At 39.3% G+C, this 16,045-nt stretch overlaps 1 protein-coding gene across 1 annotated transcript in view; it reads right to left on the reverse strand.

Annotated features, from left to right (window-relative positions):
* Positions 1-694: 694 nt before the first annotated feature.
* Positions 695-16,045, reverse strand: part of zbtb16b (zinc finger and BTB domain containing 16b) — a 42,953-nt gene continuing 27,602 nt past the window's right edge. Inside the window, exons 5-7 of the mRNA XM_079481699.1 lie at positions 9,687-9,857; positions 4,987-5,154; positions 695-4,220 (exon numbers count right to left, since the gene is read on the reverse strand). Of these exons, the coding sequence (XP_079337825.1) occupies positions 3,991-4,220; positions 4,987-5,154; positions 9,687-9,857 (569 nt within the window). The 3' untranslated portion in view covers positions 695-3,990. The remainder of the gene's footprint in view (positions 4,221-4,986; positions 5,155-9,686; positions 9,858-16,045) is intronic.

Here is a 16,045-nt window from a genome sequence, read left to right on the forward strand (position 1 = left end):
AATATTTAACACGACTGCGAGTTCTTTAGTTAATAGTTTATAATGTGACCTCAGGGCAGTTCCATGCAAATGTCAATCTTAGGATGAAAAAGTTTTTACCAGAGGTTTTCACCATCCTGATAGGTCAATATTTGGTTTAAATACCCAATTATATGTCAACTCACTCTTGAACATTTTCAAGCTTTTTATGTGTTTTTAAATCATTGGTTTCGGTAGAAGTGAGTCACATCCATAACGGTTCATATTCCTAAAGAATGGACACATGAAAATTTTAATAAAGTAATTATTTTATGTTCTAAAAAGACTGAGCCGTCCCTTCTCATTTTTTTTTTTTTTTGCTATTTGTGCACATTTCTAACCTACAAAGTATGTTGTCTCTCAAACACGTGTCCTTTTTTATCATATCCACATCGCATGAAAATAGAATCTATGCATTTTCACGGATTGCTGTATTCGAGAAAGGAAAGGCAATGATGGGAGTTCTTCTTTTACTAATCCAGATTTAACAAATCCAGTAGATGAGTAACATTTGTAAATGTTTCAGTAACCTCAGCTGCCACTAGAGGGCCCAGTCACCAAATGTATGAAAAAATCTGTATCTTTACTTCTACTTTATATTCCAGATATCAAGGTAAACCTGTACATTTCTTACACATAAAATGATCGATGATGAAAAAATACCAGCTGCATCTTTACGTTTCTTCTGCAAGTTTTATTTAGAACACCGACATATACAGAGATGTGTCTGAACCCACAGAGAAGAGAAAGAAATCTACACCTCTATTCGCAGCATCAAAATCACCAAACAGTGCTTCAAACATCATCTCTATGCTGAAATAAAGTACAGAAAACCCTACAAGGCTATAATACAAAATCTATACACAAAACAAAGTAACAATAATCAGGCACCTTTGAAAAGTTACACAAAGAACTGGTGCTGAGGTAGACAATACAAAAAAGTAAAATACAATGAATGCAAAACCATTTCGACACCCAGAATGAGGCCTTGTTACAGGAACAAGGCAGACAGGGCGAAAATGGCCGTTTGGTCCCGCGTGGATCCTCAGTCCATGTGTTAGCTTGTGTAACAATGGCACAGATATGAGAGCGGCATGGCTACATCCTGTTTAAAAGCTAAATAAAACAGTGATATATATGGCAGGGATGCCACAATTGTACTTAATGCAACGTTATAGTGTACCTGTTGATTTATTGCTTGTGACAGACAGAAAAACATGATGCTGTTTATCATGTCTGCAGCATTTAAAAATGAATCAAGGGGTTTAAACGAAGCACAATATTTCTGTAATGAGCATAAAGTATGCATTGTTACTCTTTACGTAATATTTACGCTGTTATGTACAGTAAGTAGAGTTGCAGGCATCCCTGACTGCAATGCTCATATCAAGGTGACTTGCATAAAGACACAAATACAAACAGAAGATGTAGTAATTCATTTACACGACGTGTGTAAGACCACCTATTAGTTTCGCTGCTGACAGGTGCGTTTATTTAACACTGAATAAGTCGACCACATTGACTCACATTGCACACACACGAGAACCAGCATACAGATCTCACAGGTGACTCTAATCTTACAGTGAATAGTGCACACGATACAAAGACACATATACATCTTTTGCTGTTGTACGAGTTTGCTGTGCTCCGAGTTGCTGAACTGTCGCAGGCCTACAGCTGTTGGCATTAGTTCACTCAATAAACACTCAAAAACATGGATTTATCATCATTTTCATCATCAATTATGACACCGAGCAGCAATGACTACAATATGTTCTTACAAACATCTACTACTTGTATATGTTTAACATCGTAAAATAAGCACAAGAGAAACGATTTTTCACTCAAATCAAAGAACAAGCACAATGCAAAAGAAACCGTAAAAATATCTGCTCACTCGAACAAACAACGTAACAGGGGTAACACACAACCCCATACAAAAATACAACATATTCCCTTATCAAAGTGCCGCATTTGGCTCTTGTCCGAGAGATTTATTTTCACAGAAAATCACTTTCTTTTGTTTTGTTTTCTTTCTCGCCAATCTTCCCTGGGTAACTGCACGCGTCGGTACTGCATTGATTCAACAATTTTCACATAAAAAGATCTGTTCACATTGTTTCAAGTTTATCCCCCTCAAGTGTCTAATAACTAAGCATTTTCTCAATACTATTCTAAACTCGTCCAGAATTTCACTGCGTTTGGTGTGTTAGGAGTGTAAATATAATGAAGGACAAACCGAGATTTCTGCGAAAATGAGAGTGGGTAGAAATGTAAATGCTAGTTACAAGCAAAACAAAAGTGTGCTTTTGTTTTAGTGCAAAACCGAGAGCAGTGTAGAAGAGGTAGCCATGAAACAAACAGCCGAGAAGGCAGACGTGCACACTAGTGCAAGAGTTTCAGACCAATACTAAGATTCAATAACACCACCAGATATTCCTATTCTGATGAAATCCTTTGGGAATAATTCCCGCTCTCAAAGGAACAGTTCACCCAAAAAAGTACAATTCTGTCCCTCGAGTTGTTCCAAATCTGTATGAATTTCTTTGTTCTGGTAAACAAAAAGAACCACCGTTGACTACCATAGTAGGAAAAGTTGCTTTTTACATTTATTAAGTTGAACGTACAAGAAAATATTTGGAAGCAAGTAGTGCAGCAAATCAGATCTGGGGCACTTTTGACTCCCATTGTCATTTTCCTACTATGGTAGTCAAATATCTTGCTCTGTGTTCATCAGAGAAATAGACATTTATACAGATTCGGAACAACTCGAGGGTGAGTAACTGAAGACAGAATTTTCATTCTTGTGTGAACTGTTCTTTTAAACACAGCTCAGCAGGAAACAAAGGAAAATGAGACGAAAATTACAAGGAAAAAGTACAAAAATAATCTAGCATTTGTAGTGCCAAATACAGGCAATTCAAGTAAAACGTTTAAACACAGAGATGACAAATATAACGAAAATTGCAAGCTGACTGCAGAAGCATATACTGCATTTGAATTTCAAATCGAAAAGAAATCATCTCTCTTTAATTCATAAACTGCTTTCAGAGAATAAGAAATGAATATCACATTAACAGTTCATTAGATGCAAATCATATTTCTTATATTCTTTGACTACGAATGTCTGTAATATTGCAACTGTGATTTGGTAATATGAGCATTTAAATGAAATCCAATGACAACTGGATTTTGTGGTGTGACTGAAATCTCAATCGCCACACAAAGTTTGTCTACATGATCCGGTACTTAAACAACAACAAAAAGGGCTTCCAAAAATCAGAAAGTGCACAGTGTTATTTAAGGTTGAATGCATGTCCCTGAACATACACTACAGTTGCTTGGCATCGCAATTTGGATGTGAGGAAAGCTGTTTAGTTAAGCACGTGCTTTTAAGAAAATTACTAATGGGTCAAACTTTTGTTCGCTCTGATGCCAGTATTTACATAGAACGTCATGAAAATTGTGCAGCAGAATGCCGAAAAATGAATTTAAGAGAGCGTTTAACAAAAAAAGGCCAACATTTCGGTCACTAATGTGCTCATCTCTTCAATTTGAGCTTTGGTCCACGTACATATTTGACTCCGTGTGATTCTTTAAAATCGATGGCCGACAGCTTTTTTAATAAAGCAGAAGTGCCCTATTGTGGGAATCATAAAGGGAATAAAACACAGTAGTACTATGAATTCAACAGGCTGGAATTGGATCTCATTTTAGTGGGACTCTTCCTAAGAAATTCACATCTCTTTATAACGCCAACAAACGTATCACAGTTCCATTCATAAACATTTGTGAGTGCAGTTACATCCTTAAAAATGTGCATTGAAATGCAAACACGGACGAAATATCTGAAAATCCACATAATATTTTCATCACTCCGACCACGCCCCCTCTTCGGCCTGGCCCAAACCTTCAAATGAATTGTCCCTGGGCACGTCATGACACATCCCGCCTATTTTTCTACATCACCCCTCACACGTAGCACAGGTAGAGATAGGTCTTCTCTATCCTCCAGTCAGGCGGGACATCCTCTGGCTTGTGACCCTTCATGTGCTTCTGCATGGATGAGAGGCTGGGGCAGTACTGCTGGCAGATGGTGCACTGGTAGGGAGACGCGCCGTTGTGGGTGCGCAGGTGCTTGATCATAGCCGAATAGTCTCGGGAGCGCTGGTGGCACAGCTTGCACTCGAACGGCTTTTCACCTGTGAGGAAAAAAAGATGTCTCAAATCACCAAAAATGGGACGGATACAACTGTGGTGATAAAAGTCACTGCAACACATTTTATTTTAGGCGAAACGGGACATTAAATTGAAATGTAGGTTGGACTTTCTCATTCGAGCATTAAAACTTCAACGGCTCTGCCTCCCGGCTGTGGACGGTAGACAGTAGAGTTAAGACGCCTCCTGCTGTTCAACTTTGGAACAACAGATGTGCAAAGCTGAGGGCGGGCAGACTGCCACTGAGGAGAGCAAACTAAGTATTGATCTCTCATTGACAGCGAGTTTAAATGTCAGTGATTCTCCGGCTGCTCGTGTGAAGGAGCAGTGGCCTTTCAGTTGTGAGTTTCTGCTCTTGTTATCTTCACCTGTCTGCTCTGGTGGCCGCAGCCCTGCTTGACACAAAGACAAGCAATTATTCGACGGACTCTGATAGGTTTGGCTTTAACAGCTGTCTTATTGAGGGCCAGAAAGCAGCGATCAGGCAGTAATTCCAGTTCAGCTGAAAGATTTAATATGCCACCGAGACAAGACCTAACCAGGAACTGAATGTAGCATGTGCCTGAAAATGTTACATTTCCAACATGACATTTGTAAAAAAGTTGTTTATACAAAGCAGCATTTTTGCTTAACTTGGAGGTTTATGTAATCCTGATGTGACTTGCTTTACCTATAAAAATTGAGTCTCCACCTTGAATGAACCAACTGGCTCACAAGGTTTTGAACTTCTCGAAGGATGATGTGACTGACCTGTGTGGACGCGGTAGTGCGTCTCCAGCTGGTGCTTGAGGCTGAACTTCTTGCCGCAGCCGTTACATTCATAAGGCTTCTCTCCGGTGTGGATGCGCTTGTGGCCCTTCAGCGTGCTGTCGTCACGGAAACAGCATCCGCAGAACTCACACTCAAACGGGTGGTCACCTGTCATACAGAGGTCATGCTTAATACACAAATATTAAAATCTGTTTTTGGTAATATATGAAGAGTTTGGTTCCAAAATGAGACAAAATTGTTTTTGTTATTATGTAAACATGTTTGGATTGTGTTTTATTGTGTTAGTATTTCTTGAGTTATTATGGCTCAAGTCAAAACAAACCAACTGCAGTTTGATTGATATTAATTGGAATGCACAATAAAAAATACATGTTTTTTGAATTTTTTAAACAAACTCGTCATATTCAACTACTGTTTTTTTTCTTTTTATAAATATGTAAAATAAACCAGCAGTGATTGGAGGAATGAGGAGAGTGGAAAATATATATTTTTTAGATGTTTTAACCTGGTTTAAGTCGTGACATGACCACTGGTTATGGTAAGTAGACCACTCTGGTCAAACACTTTCAAAACGCTGCGTAGTTTCTCAGAGAAAAATGTGATCGCTCAGATGGGGCTCAGGAGATTTAATGGAATTCTCAGTTGTGTATAATTTACAAGAATCAATTAGATTTCAGATGTTTCTTCTAATATTGCTTGAAAGAAGTAAGAATAGAAACGAATGAGACGTTGTTAGATTACATTAAGAGTAGGGAGCTCTAAAATGAATGTAGATTGGAGAGATGCACCGATATATCGGCCAATAATCGGTATCGAAAAAAGCAAGATAAAAAAAGCAGGAAAAAAGTTTCTCTTTGCTCTCCGTTTGATCTCATTGACGTCTAAGAGAAATAATAGAGATATTTAAAAGATCTCATCTTTGATTTTACTCTGTTACGGAACGACCTGACCTGGATTATCCCGCACGCAAAGGCGGTGATCCATATTAAGACCGCCAACAACAAGACTAACATTTGCTTAGATATCACCAGTACTGTTTGTTTTCTCTCACATGTATCGATGCAGCACGTAAATAAAGACAGACAGAGAGTTACGCACAGATGAAAGAGAGTTATTAATATTGAGTAAACATCACATGGCGCTGAAAGGGAATGATCTGGCGCGTTTCTGTTTGTTGGCTTTTCTAATATCAATGTTTAGGGAGAGCGTGATCCGTGGTGATTTCAGACGGCGGCCGGCTGCTAATTGCTTTCCTGCTCCGCCTAACAGCCTCTCATATCATTTCCCCCGACGGCAGCGCCATATAACGCTGGCGATATTTAATGCATTTCAATGCCGGTGCCGGGGCTTTAAAGTCATCGGTGGTGACCTATGCTCTTCATTATCTCCCCGTCTAAGTGCTGGCCGTGCCCGGGAATAAATTGCGTCTCTTGTTATGTTCTGTCATGCTCCGACTTAAACCCTCCTCTTAAGACAATGCGGAAATTCCCTGAGCACGTTCTGTGAGCCAATCGCAGGCCGCCGTTCACATTCAAATACACTTCTGGCTGAGATGAATGGCTTTCTATCTGAGCCCAGAGAAAAAAGCAGGGAGGGAGGGACGCGATCCCTCGTGTGCAGATATGAGATGATAGATAGAGTAGCAGTCTTTATGCATCTGTATCAACTTATCCGATGCACCTTCTGAAAAGCCCTCCAGCCTGTCTGTCATTAAAGTTAATTGCCCAGAGGCGGGCAGCAGGCAGGCCAGACGCGCGACACCACAGGCATGCTAATGCGCCTGAGCCGTCTGCTCCGAACGCATTCCGAACACGTCACTAGCATCAGGTACGCGCCGCACGCGTTGGAGAAAACATCCACAGGTATCGGCTTTCCGTAAAACTCAGTTTTGAATGTGTATTGTTCAACGATGAAGAAGAGCTTGAAAAAATAGAGATTTACTTTGGTTTGATCACTTTAAAATAAAATATATTCACCCCATCAAACACAAAAGAAGATATTTAAAAAAACACAACAAAAGTCAATCTACCTTGCATGTATAAGGCACGAGATGCTGAGCTATGAATGTAGTCAGGGCTTTAGGCTGTTGTCAGGCTCATATGAAAGTGCATATTAATGTCATCACGTTTTGCGTTGCATCGATTCCGACCCTCCATAATAAATAAAAAGGGTTGAATTTTACATACACAAGATTAAATATTAAAAAAGCTTCACCCTGTCTGACAAAATCGCTTCAAAGCCAAGGCCAAAAACCTGAAGAGAACTGTCTGTGCCATAAGCAATGCTGTCTCTGTACTATCAAACACAGCTGTGAACATAGACAGCCGCCACTGTCTGCAAATGGCCTGGCAGTGAAATGGAGAGGGAACAAGAATGGCATATTAATGAGAAGCGGCTACATGTGCAGAATAAAGAGAGGAGCAAATGGAGACTCAACACCCCGTTGTTGAATTGCACCTCGCATTGTTTATCCGATGCAGGTCGTGTGAAATATCTAAGCACGGGTGTTATAGTCAGATTTCGCCGGGTTGACAAGCGAGTCGTTGATGAAGTGAAATAACATTTAAAGACATTTTTTATTCATTCGATTCATTTTATTTCTTGTGATTTTTTTAATGAATCCGAATTTTTCTTGGAAAATAAATGTTGGGCGGGGCTTGATTTCAATCAGTATGATTCGGAAAGGTGGGCTTTTCATACCAGAATTGAAAAAACTGTAACTAAACAGGTATTTAGCTACTGGATAACATGAAATATTAATCTAAATAAAAATAAATTTTTAGAAAAGTAATCTGCTTTCATCTTAATCTGCTGAAAACTCCTCTGTTCCTTTGTTGTTAAAACATTAAACACAAAACAGTGGCTAGTGCAATTCAAGTAAAGAATGGACAGATTTTGCATGAGATTTTGTTGACATTTACTCAGACGGTTTGAAACATCAGGATGTCCTTTCAGAAGTTGCGTTGGAGAAACTCGTGTACCCGGCGGTATGCGGTGAGATGGGGCGCATACCTAATGCCTTCAAGCTCGAAAAAAAATAAACCAGCCTTCCTTCATTTTTGGCCCCTCTTATCAAAAATGTACATGTTGAGTCTAGACTTCAACTGTCTCTGACAATCTTTTTAGTATTTCAGGTCAGAGTGAACGAGCTAGCAGCCGAGAGAGAGAAAGTGAGAGAGACAGGATCAAGTCCGTGTTTTGCTCACTGAATGGTTTTCAACATTTTCTTTTCTTGTGGAAGCCAAAAAATAGATAAATATATTTGTAACGAGCAAGAGCGAGCTGTGAGGGAACGGTGAGAGGCTGGTGACGCAAGTGATACTGAGTGTCAGATGCGCGTTGCACCGGTCTCGCATCGCTCACGGAGGAGCTCCGGGAGTATAAAAGGACGAGCGACAGGAGTGTACGACGAGAGAGGACCAGGCCTGGACTTTAAGTTATGTTTCATTTTGTTTGTGTGGCCGGCAGTCGACCGTGAGTGATGCGAGACATCGCGCCGTTCCCTCGCGGCCCTCGTCCCGCCTTGCGTGCTACAGTGTTAAACACAACACAATGTCACACAACACATACACGTCTGACCTACACAATGACCTCATTATAGTTCAATAATATTTACTGATACTGGCTACTAACAAATGATTGCTAAGGCATGTTTATGTAGTCCTGTTGCAAACATATGGATGTAAAATCCTCCTTAATTCTTCTAATCCTCTCTTCCATCTAAAATTCCTCTTTTTGTCAATGAAATGGAGAAAATTCCTACTGTTAGAAAGTTACACTTAAAGAAACTTTGAGGTTATCTTATCATAATATATTTTTTACTTTTCCTAAATACAAATACAAATATTGTATTTCTTAAAAGTTAATATTGTTTTTCTTGCCATATTTTTCTCCAGTTTTCAATTTAATAAAAATAAATTCAAACAGAAACAATATTTTTATTTAAAACTTGGGAGAAATTTTGTTTTTTGGTAGTTCTCAGAATTAAAGTTTACCTAAACAAAAACATGTGAAGTCTGATAAAACTGAAAATAATTTTGCAATGGTCTCTTAATTTTTTCAGTGGCTGTATATTAATATGACCTTAAGATAAGTTCAAATTCTTTAGATTTTTACTAATAAAAATACATTTTACCAAAACTTTTGAGATTATTATCTCTTGTCTACAGTATGTCATGTCTAACTAAAAATACTTGCTGCAGCTTTAATCCTCCTAGTAGCATGGCCTTGTAAACCAACGGTTTAGCGTGTTGACAAAATGATACATGCTCTCCTACTTGTTAGTCGGTTTGGATAAAAGCGTCTGCCAAATGAATAAATGTAAATGTAGATAATTGATACTGAAATAAACTTAAACTTGCTTCTCCTGAGCAATGAAAGAGTAACTTCCGAGCAATACAACTTTCAACAAGTGAAGAGAAGATCGCAAAATTTTCAAAACAATACCGTGTTGCCATCATAAGCGCTACTGAAGAACATTCGCTCTTTAAATTGAACAAATCGTGACAAAAAATCGTTGGAATATTCTAAAGAAATGTGAGAGATCTCTTTTAGATACGTTAAGTGGTACGTCCTTTGTTCTCTGAGTCTCTAATGTCTGCATTAAATGAAAATGTAAAGTTGATAATGTACTTTAAGATGATATGAAAGGTGTGATCAAGTTTCCGGGTAAAGCTCACCTGTGTGCGAGCGCAGATGGCGTTTGAGCGCCGTGTGGCTCGGGAAGGTCCGGTCACACTCGCTGCAGATGTAGCTCCGCATGCCGGCGTGAATCTCCATGTGCTGCTGCAAAGCCTTCTGGGTCTGGAACCGCTTCCCGCACAGGAGACAGAAGACGGCCATGTCTGAACCTGATGAAGACCAAAAAGAGGTTTAGTTTCGTGCAATGCATGCATTTGGCATCCATTCAACAAATGGATGAAGATGGTGAATGAAAATTAAAATTGTTGTTCTTTCTCTACTTTGCTTAGTCCAGCTTTAACGGTACTGTTTAGCATGTTGACAGAATGTTACATCCTCTCCTACTTCTAAGTCGCTTTGGATAAAAGCGTCTGCCGAATGAATAAATGAAATGTCTATTTTGCAAACAGACTCAGACATATTGGTTTACTTTGACTCTTTTCTCTGGTCTCCACAACAGAAGGCAGCACGTTTTAGTATCTATAGCCAATCAATAATGTATCTTTCAAGTAAAACAGCCTCTAATTTAAAATCTTTGTGAAAGCCCAGCGGTGAGCTCATGAACAGCAGACTGAGATTGACTTCTGACTCGATCAATCAGCATTTACAACCGAACTCAGAGCTCAAAGAAAAAAACATTAAGTGACTGAGACATAAATATATACCAACCTCTCGATTTCATCATTGACAGTCCGTGTGTAATGTGAGTTTTGTGCAAATGTACTCGAAAAGGTTTTTGATCATTTCTCCCGCTTTTATTCTCTTCCAGTTTAAGGGCAGACATTGATCGCAGGCCGTCATTATGAAAGGCCATTTAGGGCCCAAGAGATTGACAGAATCACAACACTTTCTCTGACGGATAGTTTGGATAACAAAGAAAAGTTAAAACATTTTACATTTCTATGTCACTATGCAAAGATAAGAGAAGTGTTTCCCTGCTTCTATCATGCTCCTCTGAACGTTCTTAAATAATGCAGAGAAAACTGGATCATCACACTTTGCACAAACGTCCTTCAAGTGAATGTCGTAATTTAAGCAAAAGGATTTTAAAACTCGTGTACATTCATTTTTATGCTGATAATGCAATTTGCAATGCAAGTGTTATTATTAAATTAGAAAAGTTGACATGGCTTTGTAAAAGAAGCAGTATGATACTGTAAGTGAGGAGGTTTCCGCTTCGCCACTGCTTTATGTCTTTCGAAACATTGCACGTGTCGAAGTCTAACTATTTATACCATCACTCTGTACTCTGAGAGAAACCCCCACTTCTATCTTTTCTTACTCTCTCTCTCGCTCCCAGCAGAGCTTTAATGGTTCTGAAGTGGCTGACAGAGTAGCTTAAGTCAGGTGAACAGGGCTGTTAATGGAGAAAGCTCCTCTCTCTCTCACAGAGACTCGGCTCTCCTCAGCAGCTGCTCTCTGCTCGGTTTCCCACGGGCACTGGAGATGCCCATTACCCACAATGCACATCTCAGACACAGAACAGGGGACATAGACGTGTCACCTGTTGTTCTTGAATGAGAGGGTGGATTGTAAACACAAACACTGCTATGTAAGGGACATTGTGCGGTCGGCAGGGTATATTATATTTGGAGCCGGTTTCGTGCTATGGTGTGAAATAGCAACATTTTGAAAACAAACTGTTGATATTGTTTTATCTTATGAATATTTATCATATAAAATAGCATAAGAGAGATTTGTCTTCATTGTTAGTTTTGTTCTACATGTTTGCATTCACACCATTGGACAAATTAGCATATTAGCCTGTCAACTACCCACATACGGGTTTTCTGCTGTGAATCATGAAGGAATGGAGAGAAAGGGTGGACTTGGATGAATTGGCTCTTGTGTAGGTCGTGTGAGTGGGGTCACAGGTCAGGAGCGCAGGACGCAGATGTAAAGACTGAAAAGAACCACCTGTCCCAGAATGCAATATCACTTTGAAAATGGGATTGAAAAAATGTTTCGAGGATAGCTTTCTAACACTATTACTGTCGGAAGTTGGATATAAATCTTATTCTTATATTGCAGATAACACATTTATAATTTAGAAGTAACCTTTCCTGTAGAAAATAAGGGGTGACAGTTCGCACAAAACTCACGGCCGAGTTGCTACAGGTTGCCAGGTCATTCCTCTGTGGTTTTGACCATTTTTGGATTGTTGTTAGCTGGTTTTCTACACTTCTTCTCTCTATTGTGTCGAGGAATTTCTAGCCCCACTTGCCATTTACAATTAATGAAGATATAATTTCTCGAACATAACACATAAGTCATAAGGTGCGCTTTAGTAATTCAAGCTCAAGCTCTTATTTCTATCCGGGCAAGCGGATCTTCTAGCGTCACACTGGATCTTTAAAGCCAAAACGCCGGATTAAACCAGCGACAAACATCGCAGCCTGCTAAACGAAAACAAAAAAGAAGCCAGACCGCCTGTTCTGGCCTAAGATCATTTACAATGGAGAAAGCGACTGCGTGCATCTCACAGATTCCTACAAATCCCCTTTAATCAGATATGAGTGGAACAGAGGCGAGGAGCGCGCGTGTGAGGGGAGCATTAGTAAACACAGGGCTGCGCCGTGTCTTCATTGGCATTCAAGTGGGGTTAGAGTACTGCATTTAAAATGCTGCCTGATGAGGACTACAAAATCAAACCATTTGTTACCACTATTGAAAAGCCTGCAGGCAACAGGCAATTAAATTGGAATTAGTGCTGAGAATCAGATACAGATGATTCGCCCGGCGAGGGGGAGAGCTGTCAAAGCCAAGGTTTCATTTCGTTTGGAGGGGGACAAATACTTCAAGAGTAAACACATTTATCCCGCTGGCTTGCTAGGTCGCTGGCCATAGTGAATAATTTTGCCATGATCCTGAACTGGTTTTAGATTTACTAACATGGACTGTAAATACAACAAACAGAATAAATCTTTTGAACGTAATGGTAATCGCTTTAAAAATAAAAAGATGGAGAGTTTCGGTTTTGAACCACTTGTGTATGCAACTGCTAAAATGGAGATGCTCAATAAAGGATTTTTATCTATTTCTAGCTAGACTATTACAGATGGCAGCTTTTATAATTCACATGGTTGACAACAACAAAATTACACATTTTAAATATTTATTCACCCCCATGTACTTCCAAACGTGTACGACTTTCTTTCTTCGGCAGAACACAAAAGAAGATATTATGAAGAAAGTTCTCAAATTATCTTCTTTTGAGTTCTACAAAAGAAAGTCGAATGATGAAATCTTTTATTTTGGGTGATACTATCCCTCAAAGTTACATCAGCTCCAAGTTGAACAAAAAACTATGACACCACTGGATATTCTACTTCTCTTGCAGTTTTGCGTCATACATTCACACGACCTCATGCTCGTCTTGACCGCTGAGCCCCTCTCGCCTTCTCTGGGATTTCATTTACAGACCACAAACCGCTGAGCGCTCGCACTTGTTAATAATCGTTAGGACAGAAAAAAAGCCCCGTGTGACTCCACAAACAGCAAAGCTAAAGCCCCAGCGCCGGAATGCATTGTACCTATCTGTGTAATTTATTCCATGGGCCATCTGGACAGTGAGAAGACAATCGGGCTCCGAGTATGAATGACCCTCTCTATTGTTTACATGTCCACTGGTCCACCTCTTACTCGGCTAATCTGTGTGACTGCTGAGGTGGCTTTTCCCCAGCACAAAAGACTCTCAGCGGTCTCTCATTAAGACGTGACCGGGGGACCATGCCTTGCCTTATTCTGCTGTCTGAGGTGTCCGGTTAATCATTAAAGACTCGGAATCACATATAATTACCGGACAATTAATAAATAGCCAGTGGATGAAGATCCAAATGGGGAAGAGAGAGAATTACAAAGTTTAAGATTTACAAACCCAATTTCACGCATTATGAAACTATTTCACGAGGTTACTCATTCGTATGAATTTGTGGGATTTGCTACAATCTTCTTTCATGCCAGGGTTGTGTTTAGAGGTGGGCGCTTCATTATTACTTTTTTGAATAATTGTTATTACATAAATCATATTGTATTAAATTTATATACATTTCCCAACCTCTTAAAAAAGTTACTTTTCCAGTGAGATTATATTGGATTTACAAAGGTTTTGTGCATACTGTATTATGTGGTTATATAGACGAATCAGCAACATCCACATAAACTAAGGTTATGTGGTCCAAACTTAACTTCCGGTAGACCTCTGCAAAGAATCAATAACAGCAAAGTAGTTTTAATTTAACTTAATACACTTAACATATAATAAAATATTAATATAAAGTGATATTAACATAAATTAAATACAAAATAAATGGTCATATTACAGTAGCGAACCATGACGTTTTTAGCCTTGGCCCTATGCGCATGCGCACCCCCCCAACATTCACACTTACAAAACTACAGTAAGATATTATACGTTACTGTGCTTTCATATAGAAGTGAGAATACATCATTATACCATCACACTTACCACGTGATACATTTACAATGCTACTCCAGACTTAAAATGCAACAAGCCGAACACAGCAAGACAGTAAATCGCCAAAATAACAAGCTGTACAAATACAAAATTTCAAAAATCTAAACGGCATGATTTTGAAAGACATTTTGCAGTATTTTTGGTGGTCTGCGAACCAAATTCTTGTGCTTCTTCTGCTTTACGAGACTGTTGCTGAACAACCCCTCAGATGGCGGAAAGTTAGCAAAAAACAAAGCGGCCATTTATAAAAAATGATATGACTGGTTTTACTGTCACTCAAAATTAGTCTCGCCCATTGCCAGCGATATTCTACTGAAAGGCGTCCCAAGCCCGTGTTAGCACACGTTCGACTTCTTGCAGCATGTGTAGGCTGCGCAGACAGCGTATGACACCGCATAACTGCGACTGCTCCGTGACCGCGAACTACTCTCCTGAGACTTGGAAATCTCACGTGGATGGAGTTCGCATCTTCGTCAAAAATATATATCTAATAGGGAAAACCGTCCGATTTTTATTGAAAATAGTATTTGAATGTTTTTAAATATTATCGTTTACGATAGTTTAGGTCATCACAGAGGGCCCTGACAGTTCGCTATTTTTTATAACCAAACACAGACCTGAAGTTTACTTCGGGCCAGGCGCATGCATCCAATGAATCTGTCTATATACGTGTTACTGTAAAAAATGTTTCAATACACATACACATATAGTGTACAAACACATTATATATTCTTTTATTGTATAAACTATATATTATATTGTTATTCTGAACCACATTCTGCACTACACAATGCCTTTTATGCTAGGCCATGTGTACCATATTGCAATTTCTATTTCTGGTTAGACGCTAACTTTTTTTCAGCGACTCTGTACTTGTACTTGAACGAAATAAATCTAACCTAACATTATTGTCAATGGAGCTAAACAAAATCAATTCTAGAGAAATAGGAGCATGAATATTATGAGTCACATTAAACTGAGAAATAATCAATCAGAAAGGTGAAGGACTCCTCTGAAATCCATTACAGAGGTGAAAGGTCTCTGGGTAGAAAAAGAGACAGGGGGGTTTAAAAAGATAGAGTGAGAATGAGAAAAGTGTAGAGATCAGTAGGGTGTCAGCATTCATTCAGAACAAGCCTCTCCTTTCACAACACTTAATGAGAGCCAGGTGCTGGCGGGATGTTCGGACCTGAAGAAGCGAGGTGGGAGATCAATGATGATGTTAGATCAATAAGATCTTATGAAAGTGGCAAAAATCAAAACAGATCTAAAAGCTGTGTTTTATTTTAATAGAACTGTGAATGTCTAGTGAACAAAAGCTTCTCTTTGTTTCCTATGAGAGGTGACATTTGCTCAGTGTCATACACATACACCAGCAGGGGGCGCTCTCTGTAACAACATCCAGCAATCCAGGTCGTCTCCTCACATGACCCCGTCACATAACACGCTTTCACGTACATAAACTGGCTGTTGTGAGTCATGCTGTCTGAACAATCCTAATGAGCAACATTTGTATATTTTTGTATCTGACCTCATTACCGTTCCCAGCCAATCAACATGGAGAACGCTCGATACCGCTCTCTGGATGAGGATAAGGAGTTAAATAACATTACAGGATGATTCAAATGCAGAACATCCAACATAAATCTACTGGAATGGATAATGAAGTCTATTAAACCAAGCAAAATAGGCCATATGTATTTGTCTTTGATAAGTCTATAAGTCAATTCCTCTCAAAGGCTTTTTATTGACAGGGCAGACTGTTTCTCACCCTCATTTGATCATCCTGCCAGTCAAGGCTTTTATAAAGTTGTCTGGGACTAATTCAAAGGGGTTGAAAATTAATTCCTAATTGACATTCTGCCTCCCCCATTTTTCCCA

Source organism: Barbatula barbatula (genome assembly GCF_947034865.1).
Source record: "Barbatula barbatula genome assembly, chromosome: 19".
In the NCBI taxonomy this organism is placed as follows: domain Eukaryota; kingdom Metazoa; phylum Chordata; class Actinopteri; order Cypriniformes; family Nemacheilidae; genus Barbatula; species Barbatula barbatula.